This window comes from Thermobia domestica, chromosome 10 (assembly GCF_964235325.1).
Source record: "Thermobia domestica chromosome 10, izTheDome1.hap1.1, whole genome shotgun sequence".
NCBI classification, from domain to species: Eukaryota; Metazoa; Arthropoda; class Insecta; order Zygentoma; family Lepismatidae; genus Thermobia; species Thermobia domestica.
The window spans coordinates 78,634,859-78,656,359 of NC_137463.1; the positions used below are offsets into that span (position 1 = coordinate 78,634,859).

At 35.2% G+C, this 21,501-nt stretch overlaps 1 protein-coding gene across 1 annotated transcript in view; it reads right to left on the reverse strand.

Annotated features, from left to right (window-relative positions):
* LOC145662511 (uncharacterized) overlaps positions 1-16,857 on the reverse strand; it is a 507,258-nt gene extending 490,401 nt beyond the window's left edge. The window contains exon 1 of the mRNA XM_081728161.1: positions 15,794-16,857. Within this exon, the coding sequence (XP_081584287.1) occupies positions 15,794-15,805 (12 nt within the window). The 5' untranslated portion in view covers positions 15,806-16,857. The remainder of the gene's footprint in view (positions 1-15,793) is intronic.
* Positions 16,858-21,501: the final 4,644 nt, after the last annotated feature.

The window sequence follows — 21,501 nt, forward strand, 5'->3', positions numbered from 1 at the left end:
TCAATTCTGCCGGGACTAGTGGAGTGGTCCTATATTCCAACTCTCCTGGAGATGAGACAGTGAGGTGGGGATATAAAGAAATAAAATACAAAACTCAAATTATTTCATTCCTCACAAATAAAAATTTTGGCTATGCTTTTGACTACTTCTATTACATTATAATGTTAATTTTCTTATAGCATAATTAAATTATTTTTGAGGGGAATAATTCACCCATAGAGTACAGACAACAGGTGTTATAGCAGTGAAGCGAGGCAGGAGTGCTCGTTCTTCGATTTTCAGCCTTTCATGTATGAAACCAACTCTACACCAATTTCAAGCGGGATTGTCTAATGTACAGGGGTTACATTTCAAAACTTCAATCACTAGTTCGGATTATTTACACACGTTTTGAAAAAAGAAGTGGGCATAGCTTATTAAAAAAATAACTTAGTACTACTACTTATTGGGCTCGGAGGAGAAGAAGGGGGCAAAAATAGTCTCACTCCCAGCAGAGAGTGTAATTGTTGGCTAGTTTTGAGGAAATAATAAAGAAAAATAATAAGAATAGTCTACACTGCAAAAATAATCAAATCTTTCATGAAAAAAATTAGTTTTCTTATAGTTCATGTCTTCTTCATTTACAGTATCATCTAGACTTAGTTTAAGATACACGTGATCAAGTGGTCGATTCCCGGTGGGAGAACACTCAGATTTGAACAATTATAGTGGTTCAAATCCCATCTTAACCTGTAGATCCAAGTCTCATAAAGTCTCAGTGCTGAAAAGGGACGCCAAACAAACTTCAATAATAATAATAATAATAATAATAATAATAATAATAATAATAATAATAATAATAATAATAATAATAATAATAAATCAAGGGCATCCTTTCACACGCATCTTTTCATTTCGCACATACTAAGTTATATTAGCATTCTAACTGGTTGTTGTTTTTCTTGATTATGCATTATTGCTAACTATGGAATCCCGATATTCCAGATTATTTTACATTATTAGCACCCTCGAGAGAGAACACACTTACCGCGATTTCGCGATATTTTAGCTATATTTTCGAATTTTTCTATTCTAAAAGCACGAATGCTCTTCAATAATTTTCGAGACATATTTTTGACAGTAAGAATTAACCATTATTCGTAGTTCCTAAACAGACTATGTCTTCCGTTTTTCTTTTGTAACTCTGCAGTTATTGCAAGCAATCCATAACAATTTTAATACAGTCCCTCAACTTACGTTAAATCTGGAAGAAACTCTGACGCCCACAGCAACAAATACTCATCGACCGACCGAACATCCCATCCATTGTAACGAGAGTAAAAGATATGTTATTTACGTACCGGAGGAATAGCACCAGTAGCATTCACAGCGATATTCCCACGACGAAGATCAACCAGAAGGGTATTATTTAGTCCCTTCTTCGACATCGATTTCATGCATTTCATTCACTCCTCCCTCTAACTGTACACGGTAGCTAATGAGGTAATAAGTCTAATTATGTAGAGAGAAAGAAGGAGAGAAGAGGTAATTTGGCATTCATTTTCCATATTATATATACGTATAGCTACAATGAGTTAGTATGAGAAATCGGCAGTCTGTTAAATTGATACGTTGTAGAAAGCAAAGTGCAGAAAACGAACGGATTGGGGCTAGTACCCAGTGTCTGTATATGTATATATATGCGTGTGTGATTGAAGAGTCGCTATAGGCTAATTCCCATGACGTTGGAAACAAGTGCCACATCGCTCGCTCACCACACACTACACCACACCACAAACTCTATCGCCGCCGACTAATATAACTAGCAGTAACCTTCCTTTCCTCTGCTCTTCTATTCAAATGAGATGAGAATTTTGACGAGACGGAAATGTCCACTTCAGCAGCAGCCTCGTGATTCCCCACAGTTTGACCTACTTTTCCCCTCCGCCCCTATTTGCTCCTAGCTGTTCCTTCCTTCTGACTCTTCGGCTTTATATATATATCCATCAACATCTTTTCCGTAACTGCAATATAATGCACACACAGGAATTTCTGAAATGTTTTTTGGGTCCTGATTATCTTGAGCTTTTCTCTAATGGTGGGATAGTACTTTGTTAAAATACTTGTTTTTTTTAAATGGATTAATTAGTTTAAAACACCTATATTTTTAAAAAAATCTTACTCTGACACGCATTCAAGCAAACTGAAATTAAATCTTAATTGAACGTATCATGAATGTGCCATGTGCAATCTTCTCAGTTTTACATTCCACGATTATACTTTGTAGGCTAAAGCAAACAGAAAGAATTCGTGGAATGAGAATATGGGAGGAAACGGGCGAACGAGGAAACTCACAAACGATGTTGTTCACCACAACTCACATAACCTGAGACCAAACCAGTGACCCCTCACACCAGAGATGAACACTGTATCACTAAGTCACCGTGTCTCCCCTGTGGTTGAAGGTCAGGGCTTAAATGACTCGTAGAAGTAAAATAATAAGGAAAAAGTAGGTATAATTAAGATAGAGAAACTAGAAAACGACTTTGTTCACTCCAAGTTTCCACATGACCTAGGATTGAATCCATGATATTTCTCACCAGTAATAAATGCTCTACCGCTGAAACATCATGTCCCTCCCCCTTCCTCCGTATAGCCTATATCTATGTGATTTTTCTTCTTGCCGTATAGTTAATCGAAACAACACTTCTTAGACTGTTTTTAACTTACTCTAGATTGGTGAGTCCTTCAAGATGTTTTCACATTACATGATCGATAAGATCTGTTAGATCTTACATCGCTCCAGCTAACTTCCTAGTTTCACTCTAATTTTTATCGAAAGTGTTTCGTTTCACCCTTGTTTCAGTCCCACTTACTTTGTTCCATCTTTGTTTCTATCGAATTTATCCCGTTTCACCTTAGTTTAGTCCCACTTACCTTGCTTCCTCTTTGTCTCTATCGAATTTACACCGTTTCATCCTATTCCTATCGCACTTATTTCGTTATCACCTTAATTTTATGCCGCACATATATCGGTGTTGACAAATTTTCCAGTTTAGCATTACCCTTATTCTTATCGAAGGTATTCCGTTTCATCCTAGTTTTTGTGGCCCTTATGCAGCTTCCCTCTACGTTGTACCAAACTTGCTCGCTTCACTATAGTTTTGTAGCATTTATCCCATTTCACTCTGCTTCTCTCCCACTTTGCTTCACCGTTGTCTCTATCGAATTTACCCCGATTCATTCTATTTTTTATCGCACTTATTGCGTTATTACTTTAGCTTTTATGTTGCACTTAGACCGATTCTGCCAAACTCCATAGCTTTAGTCTAATTCTTATCGACTGTATTCATTTTCATCCTAGTTTTTTGTAATTTCTCCCTACGTTGTATCAAGCTTGCTCGGTTCACTATAGATTTTGTCACATTTATCTCGTTTCCATCTAGTTTCTGTCGCACTTACTTCGACTTTAGCCTGCTTGAACTATTTTTTGTCGCACTTATTTGATTTGTGCTATTTCTTTTCTTTTGTCATGATTATTATGTCTGCACACTGACAATATTTACATGGTTTGCAGCAAATTTCACAATTCTTATGGCCCCCCTCAGTTTTACAGAAAGGGTCTTTACTTGTTTGTATTTATTGTTTTCGATACACTCTGATTGTGTTCTGAACACCAACTGGGTATCTGATTATGGTTAATTCTTAGAAATACTTCACACTTCAATTCACATAAAGTTCGTAACATGTCTTTTTTGAGCATTTTATAAGTTATATATTGTTTTGTTCGGCGAATACTCTTGCCGATACAGTTAAAAAAAAGATAAAAAAGGTTTTGTTATGCTATGTTCTATTCTTATTGCTTTAAGAAAAATAGTACTGAATACAGAATAGAAAAAAAAAAAAACACTCACACACACACAATATCCGGAAACTGAAGTTTATACCAGAAAAAAAATGTTTGAAAGTATTGAACACAAGAACGAAGTAAAAGCAATCCACACCCACAATGTGCCTTTTACAATCGAACGAACCACAAAAGGAACAAACACATAACCTTGCAGAAAGCCATAAAATAAAGCTGATAACAGACATGGTCTCAACCATAGATATCAAACAGTAACAGGCCATATTCTTTCTACTGTTAACAGTCATACGTCCATTGGAATGCAATGTCGTTCTGTTTCCAACGGACTATATAAGCTTTATATATATATTTTAAAGAAAAACTTGAGTATTTCTATTTGCATCTACTGTAAAACCGTTGAAGTTTCTTACAAAAAGGATAAAAGCTTTTAGATTTTCTTCCCATCTCGTTTTAGTATGATCTTAAATAATATATTATACGTAGCGTTAAAATTGTAAGAAACGATAACTTGAAATCGTTATCCGTTTTGATTGATATTTTTCATATCAAAATCTATTACAATATACTAACCACCTATAGATAATAAAAACAGAAATTTCAGCAAAAGTAACAGTTTTAAACCCAAGTTATCTAATTTCTTTTCACTTTTAAAATGAATTAAGAAATTATCTTAGCGATTTTTACTTTAAACAGACTTAGGTGTGCTCCTATATAGCTACACAAAGGGGTGCGCGCAAACCACAACACCAACGGAGAGGGCAAAGCCAGTCCTTTAACGAAATGTGGTACAACCATTGATTTCACTGTAAACTACCGAACTTAGAAATAATACTCAATTTCTAGACATGAAATAATTAATTAGAAAGATGTCTTGCTCTTTTTAGTAGTTAGTACTTTGGTATTTACGACGTAGCTACGAAAAAAACTCTCAGCACGAATAATTAGAAATTGGAGTTGAGGTTAGTTGAGGTTCTATGTTTTGCATCTTTACTTAATAACGAGAATACAAAAGACGGATCCTACTATACTATACAGTTCCCGGGTGCAATATACCCCATCACGCAAGATTAATACTCAAAGGATAGGTCGTTCCCCAGCATACCATCTTATCTGAAAGAGAGGTGGGTTACAAGACCACCCCACTTGTCTTAGAAACAGAGTTTTAATTAAACAGTAACAATCGTAACAAATAGCAGAAGTAAATCAGCAATAGCTAAAATACTGTAAAAGAGGACTCCAGCTATTTATTTATTTATTTATTTATTTATGAGTCACCTATTATAATTACAGCATTCGCCTGATAGGAAGCAGGAAAACTATGAAGAACCGCATCTGGTCGACCGTGGGTTTCGGAACCCGGGCCAAAAATCCAGACTGCTACGGAGCAAAGCGACATGATAACCTTTGACTATGAAGCGAGAATGGTTAACACCGTTCATTTATGCCCGGATGCTTCTAATAGATATAAAATATAGTAAGTACCACGACCATTTTTATGTACTACTTTCAAGTGATTAACTACAATGATGTTTGGTCAATATGTGTAGGAAAATGATCCAACAAACATTTACGAAAATTAAGTTTAACGCCGCACGTTACTATTTCTTCAAGCCAAAAGAGGCGGATAATTAATGAACTTGCATGATCGTGTGAAATAAAGAATGGAATGAGAACATGGAAGGAAACGGGAGAAACTCGAGAAAACCCGTGAGCACGATGCTGTCAACCCAAAACACATTTGGCTTAGAATCAAAGGGATTACATGGGTAAGAGGTCTATAGAACAGCTAATGAAAAAATTATCAAATTGGATTATAACTACTTTAATTATGTCTAATTGGATTTCCCTAATTGAAAAAAAATATATATATATATACAGAGAGAAATGTATTTAAGCCCCGTTGTCGAACTCCTTTCATCAAAGGATTATAATATAAGTTTATCTAGCCGTTCATCGAACTTAATTGGGTTCCCGCATGGCTCAAAGGCAGAGTGCCCACCTCTAGCGCGTGAAGCCCCTAGTACGATCCAAGCTCCCACCAAGTGGACTTTAGTGTAGGTAAACACTAGCGCGTGGGTTTTCTCAAGATTCTCCCGTTTCCTCCCATCTTTTGTCATTTCATCCTTATCTGTCATCACTCTTAGCCTCGGTGTATAATCTTACGACGTTAAACTTTAGAAGAAAAGAAAAGAAAGAAAAGAGCCTTAATTACCATTAAAATAGTAAATTAAATTCTCCGGTGACAATTGCCAGAGCCGGAATACAATTATTATTTTTTTTTTCTTATTCCCAATTACTTCATGAAGCAAGCTAAATTTTGACTAGCAGTCCTTATTGGGAATAAAACTCAAGACTACGCATATGGAAGGTGAATGTCGTGATAATTTAACCGCCCAAAGAGACTGTGCAGCACAGCATCTCATCAATCAAAAATAATGAACAGCCCTTTTAAAAAATATTTGTAAACACATGATGCCATTAAAATACGTACTGGAATGACTTTCATACGATTTGTACGTGTACTACCGCGGAGCTTATACGTATGGCATATGAAGATCTTAAGCTTGAAGGCATGAAGAGGCATTTAAATTGCAACAAATCCAAACGCAACAGGAGAGGGAAGCAAGCATACACACACATATCAACATAGTCATCATCCCAAACTACTAGCGAAATACGATTTCATTTAGCCTGTATAATATTCTCTCTAACAGGCAGTGTATCAAAAAACAAGACTAGTTTTATCGTTAAAAAATAAATAAAAAGAAAAAAACGATAGACTAATATCTTTAATGAACACATCACGATTTTCCCTTGAAGCTGGGAAAATACACACTAAATAACTCCGGCCATCGTTTGACCGGAAAACGGCTGTAGTTACTGCGATTTTAAGACCTCCTCCTCCACATTATATATATGTTATCATATATATAAGTTATCAAATCGTGATGAACGTATATTTAGTTTATCTTTCCATTTTAGCATCAAAGTTATATGAAACAATTTAACGCAAAATATATTCTACACTGAAAGAGGTCCAATAGGGGGTCAAACTCAGATATCTTGCTACAAGGTGAAGAACCACGAAAGTATAATTAAGTTCCCTTAATTAAAAATATACTGTATATAATCATAATTTTCTGCAATTTTTTTGTTAAAATTACATACAGCTAGATATTTCAGTTTAACGTTCCACAATTATGCCCGTTAGGCTGAGAGAGACAGATGATTAAGAGGCCTTATCACTGCGAAATTAAAATACCGCTAATTTTACAGTAAGTATATATCTTCAAATATATAAAAGATAATCGAAATGTGAAACAAAAACGCCCCAGACAATATTATTTTGCATGAGGTACCGTTATTACGAGTCACCTAGTAGCTTCCCGTTTGCAGCCATTTAGAAACGCGAAAATAAATGCCGATTTTCAAAATGGCTGGAAATCGAAAGCAGATAAGTGAGTCGTGATAAACGGTATTTTATGTAAAATAATATTGTCTAGGACACTATTATTATTTGTTCCACATTTTGCTTATCTTTTATCTATTTGAAGATAACACATAATTACTGTAAAATTAGAGGCATTTTAATTTCGCCGTGATGGGGCCTCTTAAGACAAGTGAACGATGATGGAAGAATCAGTTAATGATAATATGAAAGGAACGGGAAAAATGAAATGAAATGAAATCTTTGAGTTTTACGTCCCACGGTTATGCCGGTTAGGCTAAAGGAGACTGTGATTATGAGAAATTAATGAAATGGCGGAATGAATGAAGTGGGAGGAAACGGGAGAACCCCGAGAAAACTATTACTATTACTTCCGGTTCCAATACTGATTTCCGTGGAGCAAAAACGGTAAGAGATATCGAGATGTTTTTTTTTTTTTTTTCAATCGGTTCAGTTTTCCAGGAATAGACTCTGTCTCTTCCATTAACCATACATTCAAACCGGACGTAGTTCATATCCGGTTTCAACATTTATTAGCATAAACAAAAATAATAACAAATAGCGACAAACAGCTTTCTGCAATCGATTCAGGGTCTCAAGGAAACATATCATGACAACCCACATCACGCTACTAAAACCGAAAATCGTTGAAAATCGCTACTACTTCCGGTTTCAATACTGATTTCCGTGGAGCAAAAACGGTAAGAGATATCGAGATGTTTTTTTTTTCAATCGGTTCAGTTTTCCAGGAATAGACTCTGTCTCTTCCATTAACCATACATTCAAACCGGACGTAGTTCATATCCGGTTTCAACATTTATTAGCATAAACAAAAATAATAACAAATAGCGACAAACAGCTTTCTGCAATCGATTCAGGGTCTCAAGGAAACATATCATGACAACCCACATCACGCTACTAAAACCGAAAATCGTTGAAAATCGCTACTACTTCCGGTTCCAATACTGATTTCCGTGGAGCAAAAACGGTAAGAGATATCGAGATGTTTTTTTTTTTTTTCAATCGGTTCAGTTTTCCAGGAATAGACTCTGTCTCTTCCATTAACCATACATTCAAACCGGACGTAGTTCATATCCGGTTTCAACATTTATTAGCATAAACAAAAATAATAACAAATAGCGACAAACAGCTTTCTGCAATCGATTCAGGGTCTCAAGGAAACATATCATGACAACCCACATCACGCTACTAAAACCGAAAATCGTTGAAAATCGCTACTACTTCCGGTTCCAATACTGATTTCCGTGGAGCAAAAACGGTAAGAGATATCGAGATGTTTTTTTTTTTCAATCGGTTCAGTTTTCCAGGAATAGACTCTGTCTCTTCCATTAACCATACATTCAAACCGGACGTAGTTCATATCCGGTTTCAACATTTATTAGCATAAACAAAAATAATAACAAATAGCGACAAACAGCTTTCTGCAATCGATTCAGGGTCTCAAGGAAACATATCATGACAACCCACATCACGCTACTAAAACCGAAAATCGTTGAAAATCGCTACTACTTCCGGTTTCAATACTGATTTCCATAGATCAAAACAATAAAGACACCGAGATGCGGTTTCTGCAATTGATTCAGGTTGCCAAGAATAGATTCAATGCTTTTCGTTAACCCTCTATTCAAACCGTAGTGGTTTAAATTAGCCATTTCCAGTTCGAACATTTTATCACCATAGAACATATTTTTAAATGACAATAGATAGCGACAAATTGCTTTTTGCAATCGATACAGCTTCTCAAATCACAACCCGCAACACTATATCGAAACCGGAAGTTCTGGTTTCAATACTAATTTTGATATAGCAAAAATCGTAGGAGGGATCAAGAAGAGGTTTCTTTTGCGATTAATTCAGTGTCCCAAGAATAGATTCTATCTCCTCCCTTAACCATCTATTCAAACCGGAAGTGATTGAACATTTTAAAAATTTTTTAATTGAAGTTTATCGTCCCTTATCCGCACCGAGACTATATGAGACGTGAACCTACAGTTTAAGGTGGAAGAACCAGTGTAGTGCATTCAATGCAGTGGATCGAACCAGGGACCTCGTGCGTCAAAGATGTGCGAGCCAGTCATTAGATCAGCGGAAAGAAGTGGCATGCCGCGGGTAGTCTTTGGTATTGTGTTCAAGGGTACAAGACTGCGATATACAGCTTAAGACAAATGCTTCTGAGCATAGCTGATACAATTGTCTCTTATATCGTATAGAACAACAGTGGAATGTTTAGTCATAGTTAAAAAAAATAAGATAGTATTTATGCTTCTCTCACAGTCTTCGATATTCTGAAGGTATCAACACATACTACAATTAAAAAAGATTGCACTATATTTCCCGGAAACAAATTACTCATGTTCTGATTACCAAGCGATTACAATACGAAAATAAAATACACTGAGCTATAGTAACTTCCCTAAATACTCGTTCGGAACACAAGACAAGAAATGACTGTACCTTAGTGTTGATCTTTACAGTAACGGATTAAGAGATCGATCAATACTTGATGTGGCATATGAACTACCTTGTTCTCTTCATCATTTTTACTTCCCTCACTGATTGCCTCTATTGCATACACAAATGAAGTAAAATAAATTAATTGAAATTGACAACCAGAATATCATTCAGCTACACGTCCCAGTAGAGTGACCATATCTTCCGCACCTGCAGCACATTGCGGCCAAACAATGAAAAGAAACTTTACGTCGCAAAACATCGAACAAGCGTAGGTTAGTAATTAGCAGCTGTGGTGTAGTCGAGCGGTCTGAGAAGAATGAGGCAAAACCTGTCAGGAGTTCGAGTCTCTCTGAAAATCATGAAGCCTTTTAATTGTCCTCGAAGTTCCTGTGTTTGTGTCCTTGTTGGATTGGATTATGTATATTTAGAATCGAGTTCAATTTAAGAGACATTTAAGTATGAAGAGTCCCGTTTGAGGTAGATGTTAGAAACAAAAAAACAGCGTTCTTGTTTCGCAATTTGTAGGTTCCGGATTCGAATTCGGTAACCGTCCATTTAAACTAAAGTTCTTTCCTCAGTTCCACGAGACGAATACCGGGATGACAGCTTTAAATATAGATCCTGGTCAACTTCTTTCCACTTTCTTTCTCTTTGTTGCAGTTAATTTCATTTTTCCAGTACCAATTGGCCGGGTAGATTGTATCTGGAAGTTGTTAATAATAATAAATTAATATACGGTATATTAATTTAGATAAACAAAATTATAAAACCGTACGTTGGGGACCCGGTAGCTCAAAGTTAAAACGATCATCTACGGTACATGGGGCAACTAGTTCGATTCCAGCTCGCATCAAGTGGGTCTTGTGGTGGACAAATACCGTGTGCGTGTGCTTTCTTGGAGTTCTCCTATTTCCTGTCATTATTCCACAATTATCATACTGTCTTCATTACTCTCTGTGCATAACCGTGGGGCGTTAAAGACACCGTGAGTTTCCTCGGGACTCTGCTGTTTCCTCTCACATTTTCATTCGACCAATTCTTTCTCAATCATTCGCTTTCATTAATCATTCGTCTCCTCTAGCCAACAGGGCATAATCGTGACACGTAAAACTGACTAAAATTAAAAAAAAAAGAACATTTAAATTACAATATATTTTGTCGAAATTAATTTCTCTAATTTTTTTCTCTTTAGAGAACTATTCTATTTTCTCTTACAGGAGGAAGAGGCTGTTACTTTTCACAAAAAAGGATTTGAGAAAAAAAAATTAGGTTTGGCGCGTAAACAGATGAGCAAAGGATGAATTTAGAAACTTTACATAATGTTTACAATGGCTACAAGGAGAGAATTTGTAATTTTGGGATTGGACTCACGTTCACTATTCTTAACGAGCCTAGCGCTCAGTAATCCGTATGAGACTCATGCTCATGCTATTTCATGCTCATGCTCGCTAAGGTCTTGAGCTCACGATCCTTAATGTAGTTCGCGGTCCCGCTAATCTACCTTACTGGAGCTCACAGTCGCTCGAACGACTGCTCCGGCTCGATATCCATATTTATAGAGTCTGAGCCTTATTGTGCGTCATCGGGTATGATTCGATTCCATGTTTGGAATACGGCATATTTGCGGCAAGAATAACTACATATCCTTGTACTATAGGCAACCAACATGTCTTTGCTACTATGCAAATTGTATAAAAGCAAGGGAATGTTACAGATTTTAAACGGGATATGGATAGTCACAGTTAGTCACTGTTACCTGTAATGTATTGATTCCGAAGTCGGCCGAGGTAATCGTTCTAGCTGTCTATTGTAAAAAAAAAATAATAATAAAAAATAAAAAAATTTAAAGAGTAATCGTATGAAGTAATGGCCGGTCACTTGCCTGATACTGATAAAGACTGAGACGACTCAGAGAGGTGGGACACGTCGCACTCGCAGGCAATATGCGCAGGGTACATTAGACTCCTAAATTTCACGGGTAGACCAAGAAGAAAGTGTGAAGATAATTTAAAGCAGGAGTTTAGGGACGTTGGTAATAACAATTCAGACTGTATCATCTTGCATAATACTGCATCGCATGGATTTTTCTCTCTCTGCTGCAATGAATCTTCAGGTTCCTTAAAGTGCAGTTAGCTTATGTGTAGAACTCTGAAAACTTTTTATTGAAATGTATTAAAAATTTAAAAGTTTGTACCTCATTAACCACAATATGTACCTCATCAATCTTTTCAATGTTGGTATGCTCATTTTCTAGTGATAGTATGATTTTAAGCTCCGAAAAATAGAGCTCTAAATGCATCCGTTTTGGGTTTCATATATTATATATATACCCAAGGAGATTGCATTTCGGACAACTTCTATAGCTCTGTAATTCGTTTGTCGTAACTTTACGTACTATTATATTACTACAGCTGAACTTTATCATCTTTGGAGGTTTCTTACGTTCTCCCAAATACACTGATTCTATTGCTAGACAATTCATAATCTATTACTCACGTTACCTATAGTTATTCTACTACTAAGAAGGAGTTCTATAATTTTGGAGGCATATTTTCAAATGATAAAATTTGAAAATAAGACCGTGCCGTGAAAATAGAGCCGTAATCTAAGAAGACAGATTACGGCTACCCTTATTAAAAACATTAAAAAAATAACGAATTTTATAGCAATATTATTTTATACATAACCTGTCTACACCGATTGTTAAAATTGGTATGTAGTGAACTCTGTTGCACAAATACTATGTCAATCTAAAAATTCATTTAACTGAGGCCAATTTGGACACTGAACCCTAAAATTCATAAATTTAGAGAAGCACAATAAGTAATTAACAGTCTTAATAATAAATAATAGTTATTAATAGGCTTAATAATAGTAATTAATACATGACAGATGATTATGGCCATTTACTAGCGTGGAAACTAGCGTATCGTGTTAATTATTTTCACAAATTCTTAGTAATGCAGTAATTTATCTTCATGTGTCAGGATACAAGATATCATGATAATCTATCTGCAGTTGCAATTTAGCAAAGTTCTAGTCATAAGTACCGTATTTAAAATTAGCTTATATATTTACAGCACTGGAAACATATTAATTGAAAAGATTTTTCAAACCAAAGCATTTTAAGAGTTAAATATAGTTTTAGGTTATTATATCTCATAACAATAATGTGTACTGCCATCTTGGTACTGTTAAAAATGAAGAGCTTGATACGAGGTGTATTTAATTATCAGCTTCATATTAATGAGTGTCGTGGCTTACGAATAACATACCGCTTAGCACCATAAAATTAATTTTTGTACTGTTTTTTTTTCTTCTGGGAAACTACTCTAAACTAAAACTGCTCGCAAATACAATAGTATTGCAACGAGACGAGAAATGAGTTTTTTGTCTCGTCTCGTCTCGTTTCGAAAAACCTTTATTCGTCTCGTTTAGTCAATTTAACTTATGTGCAAATGATTCTTTTCTTTATTTAGAAGTTATCAGAATTCTTCCGCGTCACGAGAGGTCCCTACAAAGTGATATAGCTACATTTGAACCATATTTATTATTGGGGTATATTATGTACTGGCATAGCTATCTTTAAACACTGAAGGGGCACGGTGGCTCAGTTGTGGAGCGACCCCTGGTTCGATCCCCGACCAAGTAAATTCGTGTTTTTTCCGGGTCCTCCCCCATTCCCATTCCACCAATTATTTCACTATCGTTCACTTGCCTTTAATTATCCTCTCCCCTTAGCCTCAAGGGCATAATCGTGGGACGTTAAAATGAAAGATTTAATTTTATTTAATTTTTAAACGTCGATAAAACGTTCTTCATTGGGTTCAAATAATTTATCAATTTATAGTTTTTATATTATGAATCATGTTAGCACTTAAAAAAAAAAAAAGATGGTTCATACCTATGACTTGGTTGTATTACTGATCCCCACGAAACTCGTGAATTTTTCGTATTGTCTCGAATTTAAGAAAAGTATTTCTTGTGTCAACTTGCTTCTCGTTTTCGAGTCAATTTCTCCGTCTCTTGTACAAAGCTAGTCTCAAACACTTCATTTTATTCAGCTCGATATGATACATCGGTTGATAGGAACATACGTAAAATAATATTGTAGAAATTTCTATAACTCGCAAATGTTTTGGGAAATAAATCATTGTAAACGAATAATAGAAACATGTAAAGTATGTTTCTCAGAAATAAAATTCATCTCCGTTATAGTCTGGAATTTTTATTCAAAACCTGTATGGTAGTACTCTACCCATCCAAATTGCTGGGGGAAACCTACGAAGAATGATATTCCTTAATTGTTTACTTCGAGTTTTAATATATCCTATTTCAGTGAAGTCTACATGAAAAGTGGAAGCAGGGGGTTCCGAACTACATAGTGAATCTAACCTGGGCCTCCAGCAAACACTACCCATTTAGCTATGACGACAAAATTAACCCCCAAAATTTGTGACGCCCACGATTGCATTATTTTAGTAACTTTATTTGCGCCTGTACGTTAGTTTTTTTAAAAACCTTTCCTCACACACATGTCAGCAAAAATACAAGAGTCATAACACATATCCACTTCATGTTCAGATTATGTTATTATACATATATACTGTATATTTTAAATTACACACTTTATAGCAGTATTAGAGTATCCTTTCTAGCTAGTGCGTTTGTCCTTGGTGCACGGAGTCTTGAGTTTAATTCCCGGTGGGAAACAATTGAACGCATTCCAGTGCTTCACCTTAAACTATAGATCCAGGTGGCGAAAAGGAACGGCAATAAACTTCAATAATCAAACAAACATGGTTTTTGCGTATAATTAAAACATGAAAATGTCCGAAGTTGAAACACGCAATTAGTAGATCTTATAAAGTAGAATAAAACTACATGCTTGATGGACAAGGGCGCCCATCAGGCGGGGGCAAGGTGGGACGCTCGCCCCCCCCCCTAGAGAAAATTGTACTTTGGATGATCGAAAACCCAATAGATTTTTTAGAATAGTTACCGCAAAATTTGAGACTACATTTGAAATGTCACTTATACTTGGCCCCCATGGAAACCATAACATGGGCGCACTTGTTGATGGAATACTCTCATGAGTAATTTTCGAGAAAATCTTGAAATCAAATTTTTTTTAAGGACGTAACAAAATTTTCATTCGTAGCTAACACAAACTCATAAATACGCTGCCTATTAAGGTAGAACTAAAACATTTCTTATTAAGACTTTCATGAGCAATATAACACTACATTGTATGGTTAATGAGATATAATAACCTACAATCAGGGGCGTATTTAGGGAGTGGGTTCTGGGAGTCTGGAACCCCCCGAAATCCCAACTTTTCTGTAAATTCATTCTAATTTTACGGGTGCTTTGTACACATTTTAATATAATTTATTCTCATATTTAATTTGGACCCTGTGGAAAAAGCTTTGGACTCCCGGAAATAAATTATTGGGTGTATGTGCAGTGGCGGATCTAGCACGAGGCCGGAGGTCCTAGGCCACTTTTTTGAGTGACAAAAATAATTTAAGCTATTATTTATATATATATTTCTAAAGTTTATAGTGAACTCATGATATACCTATCATAGTATGGGTTCTGGCGTTTTTGCCTTTTAGATCCGTCTCTGTGTATGTGTCCACCTAAAACTATCAAGTCTTATCCTTCAATTATAAATATCTTTCAATTAATGTTTCCCCACATATTTTAACGAAGTAACTAATTTCTCATTTCAAGAATTCTTGATTCATTGGTGTTTGGTCTGAATTATTTTAAATTAAACTTCAGCTTTAAAACAAAACAAAAACAAACAAGTAAATATTTAAAGTTTCAACAACATTTTCCGGGTGGACTTAAAATTAAAACATGGATGAAACGCCCCCTCACCCTTAAAAATAACAATTACCCTATTCTCTCTCAATCTTTTATCAAATAGCCTATATTAAATTTTCTTGTTAGTAAATAACAACACAATTTTATCTTTTATAGGCCTATGTTTAAAGAAAAATGAAAACTGTACTCACCATCAAAACCATGAACTTTGGTTTACTGGATATGCCGTCAACTTCTAAAATGTTGGGGTAAAAATACACCGGTTTCGCCGTGACGCGATATTAACTTTGACCAGCAAATTGTTATTGTAAGTTCACTTCGAAAATAGTTTTCGAGAGTCTCCTTTTATTTCTGCATTTATTTATTTTTTTACACATAAAAATTATATAAAAGAAATGTCACTGGATGTCACTTATAAAAAAGTTGAGTTGTAATCAAACGAACTTCACTATCTGCAGCTAGCTAGCTAGCACACAATTTCAGCAAAGGCACAGATGATGTCCACACAAGTTTCAAACTAAATTACACATAAAAATTAATCCAATTTTTTTTGGTTTTCAACGTTACTGAAATATGGACACTTTTATTATTTAAAACACTATTACGTGTGTTTAGTTCGTACACATGTCTCTTGTATGTGGCTAAAAATTTTATTTTTTTAAAATATCCTGTAAAGATGTGTTTTCATTTAAAAAAAAATATCCGTATTCACAGAAACACTGTTATGATGATGTGCCGGGTTGATAAATTGTTTTTTTATATATATATAATTTCGAAATTATTAAAAAATATCCAATTTGGCCACAAATGTTTCTTAATGAACAGAGAAGGCACTAAGGTCAGTCGACACAAGCAAACACCTGGCGATTTTTTGTTGATTAAAAAAAAAAAGAAAATGTAAAACGGAAACGTAAGTCCGGTTCAGTAAGGCCGTTAAAACGGACGGACAAGGGGGAAAATAGCCGCAATATGTGTTAACTAACAATCTTCCGTATCTGCAAAAATTGTCCCTTCACTTGAGATATGTTTATATATAAATATACCGAAAACGAAACGAGCATAAAAATCCGCCTCGTCATATGCTCACAGAATTCGCACCGCACACTGGCAGCGAGCGGTGTACACCTCACGCTGTCCAGAGGTACACTAAACCGCGGGATGCACGAACAAGCCTAACCGAGCAGGCTTGGGATCGCTTCACCAGACTCGGCACGGTCCGGCTTCACTCCACCCAGCGATGGTAACGCACAGACACACAATTCCACACCCGAATGAGCCAGCCGCTCGGCAATGTTGCCAAGTGTCGCCTACGGCACGGGACAAACCTGTTCCCCTCAAGCGAAGCGTACCGCTCGATTCGTTCACTGCTGCCGCTAGAGTATAAAAGATCCAGCCCTCTGGGCCTATTAAGCAAGGAAACAAAATGCAATGCAATCCTTGTCTCTAATCGGTCAAGAAGAAAAGAAAGAAAAAAAAAAGTACAACTACTCTGTTGTATAACTTGGCCAAATACTTTTGAAGTATTGAAACTTTTTTTTTTTTAATGAACTTCCTAACAAAGTGAAGTTGCTGATAAAATGTTATTGTACGATGATTCGATGATTTTCATTTATTTATTTTTAAATTTATATAGATCTATTTGGACTAATTTGTGCTAGGTGGCCATTAAAAATCACGAATGCTATCTAAAACTAAATTCCAGTTGCTGCTTCCAGCGCCACCGATTTTTTTTTCTTTTACAAGGAAAATGACCAGAGCATATGTTCAAATTAAACGATCCTGGTAGAACGAAGAAATCTAATAATCATGCTCCGGGTTTGAGACCCTTTAAAACAATGTGCACTTTAATTTGATTTATTAAGGTAGTCCCTTAGTCTTGCTGGTCTACCGATTCTTGTGGCATTACCGAAGTCAAGCAGACGCTCGCGGAGTTTAGACACACTTGGATGAGTGACAATCAAGAAAACTACGGTATATAGTGTTGGGAATATGGTGTTCATATACTGTCGCGATAACAATCGACCAAATTCCCTGAAAAAAAAAAAAAGAGAGAGAGAGAAAGGAAGAGATAGCGTACACTGCGGTTAAGAAAACCAGCAATAATGTGACTACGGATATGCCTACAACAACACATTTATTAATTTCGAATCGATGGCTGGTCAGAATAAGTTTCGTAGCTTGTAGCTTCGTAGCAAAGAAATCAGTTGATTCATAACTGTCAGTGATGCACTGTAACCCAACTAAACTCTCGACAGTATTGTTAAATATATTAATAAAATTAACAATGAATCACTGACAAATTATGGGCAGTCACTTAAATACAATGAAGTAGGCATAACATGACTTTTTTATTTCTGTTTTTCCCTAAGGGTAGGTTTTAGCCTATTTAACCTATCGCAGATAGACGGAGCCATTAGTCTATTAGCGCAGTAATGGATGAGCAGTTTTATTATTTTAATGTAGGGTTTGTTCCTTTTAAAAAAAGAAAGAAAAACATGTGTTACAGGAAATTTGTAGTTGGTCATAATATACCTCAATCGCGAGTTTATATATCTGTGAAAATATTTCCGTTAATCTTTTGTTTACCTAGCCCATTCTGTAATGTTACGCCGTTAGTATAGGACCAATTTTCAGAAAAATGCAGATATCATAGAGTTACTTAATGTTTGTAGCCTAGACACATTGATTGGCCTAGACACACGAAACAAGAAGCAAGATACCCAGGACACAACAAAGATTCAGAAAATGTACGACGTATGCGTATTCAGCAAACCGTAACCCGAGAAGGCAAGGGAAGGAAAGTGGAGTTTATTGGTTTGTATTTGGTTCTGACCCTTGGTGAGGTAGAAATTGGCCATCAATAAATTATAATGTGGATAGCTCAGTAGGCTCTTTAATTGCAGTTCCAGATATAGGCTACAAAACTTAAGAAGTTGGATTCCGTTGAAGGTTGAAAATTACCGTTATATTATATACATCTTTCACATCTCAACTAATACTCCATCCGCCTAAGGAAGACACTTAAGGGTCTTCACTACAGCGAAATTAAACTACCGTTAATATTAGAGTTTTTCTGTAATATTTTCAAAACAAATAAAAATATTCCAAAAGCAAAAACGTAGTGAACTAGACAATATTATTTTGCATATGATACCGTTATCACAACTCATCTATCTGCATTCAATTTTCAACTGTCGATAGATTTAGCATTTTTTGCGGATTCTGGAATCGCAGCATACCAAAAGCAGATCGTTGAATTGTGATAAAGGTATCACATGCAAAATAATATTGTCTCGTTCACTACGTTTTTGCTTTTTAAATATTTTTATTTGTTTTCAAGATATTATATAAAAGCTTTAAAATTAGCGGTAGTTTAATTTCACTGTAGTGAAGACTCTTAACAGTCTAGGTTTCAATGTTTATATTAAAATAATCATTGGTAATGTTACTAATATAGCCATGTTCCTATTATTAGACATCATCGTATTTTAACAACGATTAATAACAACTGATTTGACAGTGTTTTATTGTAGTTTACTGAAACAGATTTTTCAGTGATTCAATGTTATTTTACTGTAAATTTAATTATCTGATTGTAATAATCGATATGTAGTAGTTCCCTATGATCAATCGTTAGTGCAAATTATGAACATTAACATTGAAATTATCAAAATAACTAACAATTTTTAAGTAGTTATTCGAACAATAAATAACTGTTCATTTATTAATTCGAATAAAGAGCAATTTCTTGAAGAATAATATGACAACTTTCGAATGATGGATTCATTGGAATAACGTAGTCTCCTATATTAATTAGCGACATTATAAGTAAATTAATATCAATAATAATAATAATAATAATAATAATAATAATAATAATAATAATAATAATAATAATAATAATAATAATAATAATAATAATAATAATAATAATAATAATAATGGACCCCACGCACCAGAGGTAAGCACTATATAACAGAGCCATTGTGCCTCCTATCCTGCTGTGTGTATATCACTTATATATGTATAGATATATGCATGGATCTTGTAGTCTATATAGGAAGTATTTCCTTCTCGAAATAGTTGTTAGGCAAAATAGGAATTAGGCCAAATGGAAATTCATATTTCATCTAAAATGGCGGATGTGATTTTATCTGTGAATGACAGCTGATAAACTGTTAGGCGAAGTGTGAATTAGGCGAAATTGTCAAGTAAATCGGACTCTATCCTCAATTGGGGTTCGTGCTCACTAACTTCATTTGGAGCTCGTTCCGAATCGGCTTTACTAAGGGCTGAGCTAGCGAGTTTGGACATCTCCGTCACGTTTGAACCCTGAGCTGTTCCCATCCCCATCAGGGATCGAACCCATGGCGCCTAGTTCATAGAAAGACGCCTTTCCGTCTAGCCACTGTTGTTTCAATTATCATTTCTTACGTTTGGTTTTGCGAAACTAATTATAATTACGTAAGTCAAAATTTGTTCACTACTATGCAGTTATTGTGAATTCATAAAAACTTAGCATGGTTTTACAATTATAAAGCATTTGAAATAAAAACATTGTTGCCGATTTACTAACATCGTATTATTAATGATTAGAGGTAGGAATTTTAGGTGCTGCACATTAATTTTTAGTTGATATTGAAATACTAAAATTAGCTTGTCTTGCTAATAAAACACTAAATAAATACTCCTAAGGGCAATTCGATTGTACCCAGTGTTTGAAGTGAAAAAAAAAAAGCAGAGGCGATGTGTTTTATTACGCTTTTAACTAGACATACCGGCTATACAGAATAAATGTTGAAATACAATGAGGGTATGTTGCCTTTTTTAAAAAAATGCATTTCTATTTGCATAATAATTGAAAACCACTGGAGAGATTGTCTTTAGTAATTGCGGGATGGGACATGAAAAGATTTTTATCCCTCGCCAACAACTGTCTGAAAAACATTAAAAATATCTCCTCATGTTGTATTGTAGAGAATTATACAGGAACATGCACAAAAACTAAGCTTTTGTATTAACAATTTCCTGCAGGAAAACTCCCAGACCCTTCACTCGACTGAGGGGTACTCCAAATCCCCGGAAGATCAGTCCTCACGGCAGACATTCCTTAAATCCTCCCATGCTTTGTGTACATTAAGTTCATTAAGTCAAGAAGACAATTCAATACGGCACATCAAAATATAAACTAGATGAACTTCTTTGAAGACACCTCATTCTGAGAACAAAAGGTGGGAAAAAGATAACAAAAATGTCAATTTTGTCAACTTAGAAATTATTTCTACATAAGAAATAAAATCTTTTTACCTAGGTATAATACGTGGAAAGCTATTCGTCAATTACTGTGTATAAAATGAATTTATTAAATGTATTTAGCATCTACTCTCCAGTGACGGTATGTCCTGACCACTGAAAAATCAGAGGCGGTATGCTTTCATCACTGAAAAACCAGAGACGGTATGGCATACCACCGCATACCGTCTCACTTCAACTACTGAATGTACCTTTACACATAAAAAAAAAAAAAAATGCAAGCACCTTTTACACCTTTTCTCAATGTCATTTCTTTTTTGCAACTTTAAATCTTCATTTGACTTTTTTTTCGGCATATTATTCCTATCATATACATAATACAAAAGCATTTCCGTTTGCTCGTTACGCTGATTCCTAAAAATGTTATGCAAACTGCAAGACATTTAAAGAGTTACAGGTTTTATGAAACCTAGTCTAAATATGTAAATATTCTTATCTAATAGACTTAGGAGAAGAAAAAACAGTAATAATTAAGCCAGGAACGCCAAATGTGTGCGCATCACATTAATTTCGTGTTCAGAGTTTCAAGATATACCATTAGCAGTGGCGTATTTAGGGGGTGGCTATCGAGCTCAAGCCCCCCACG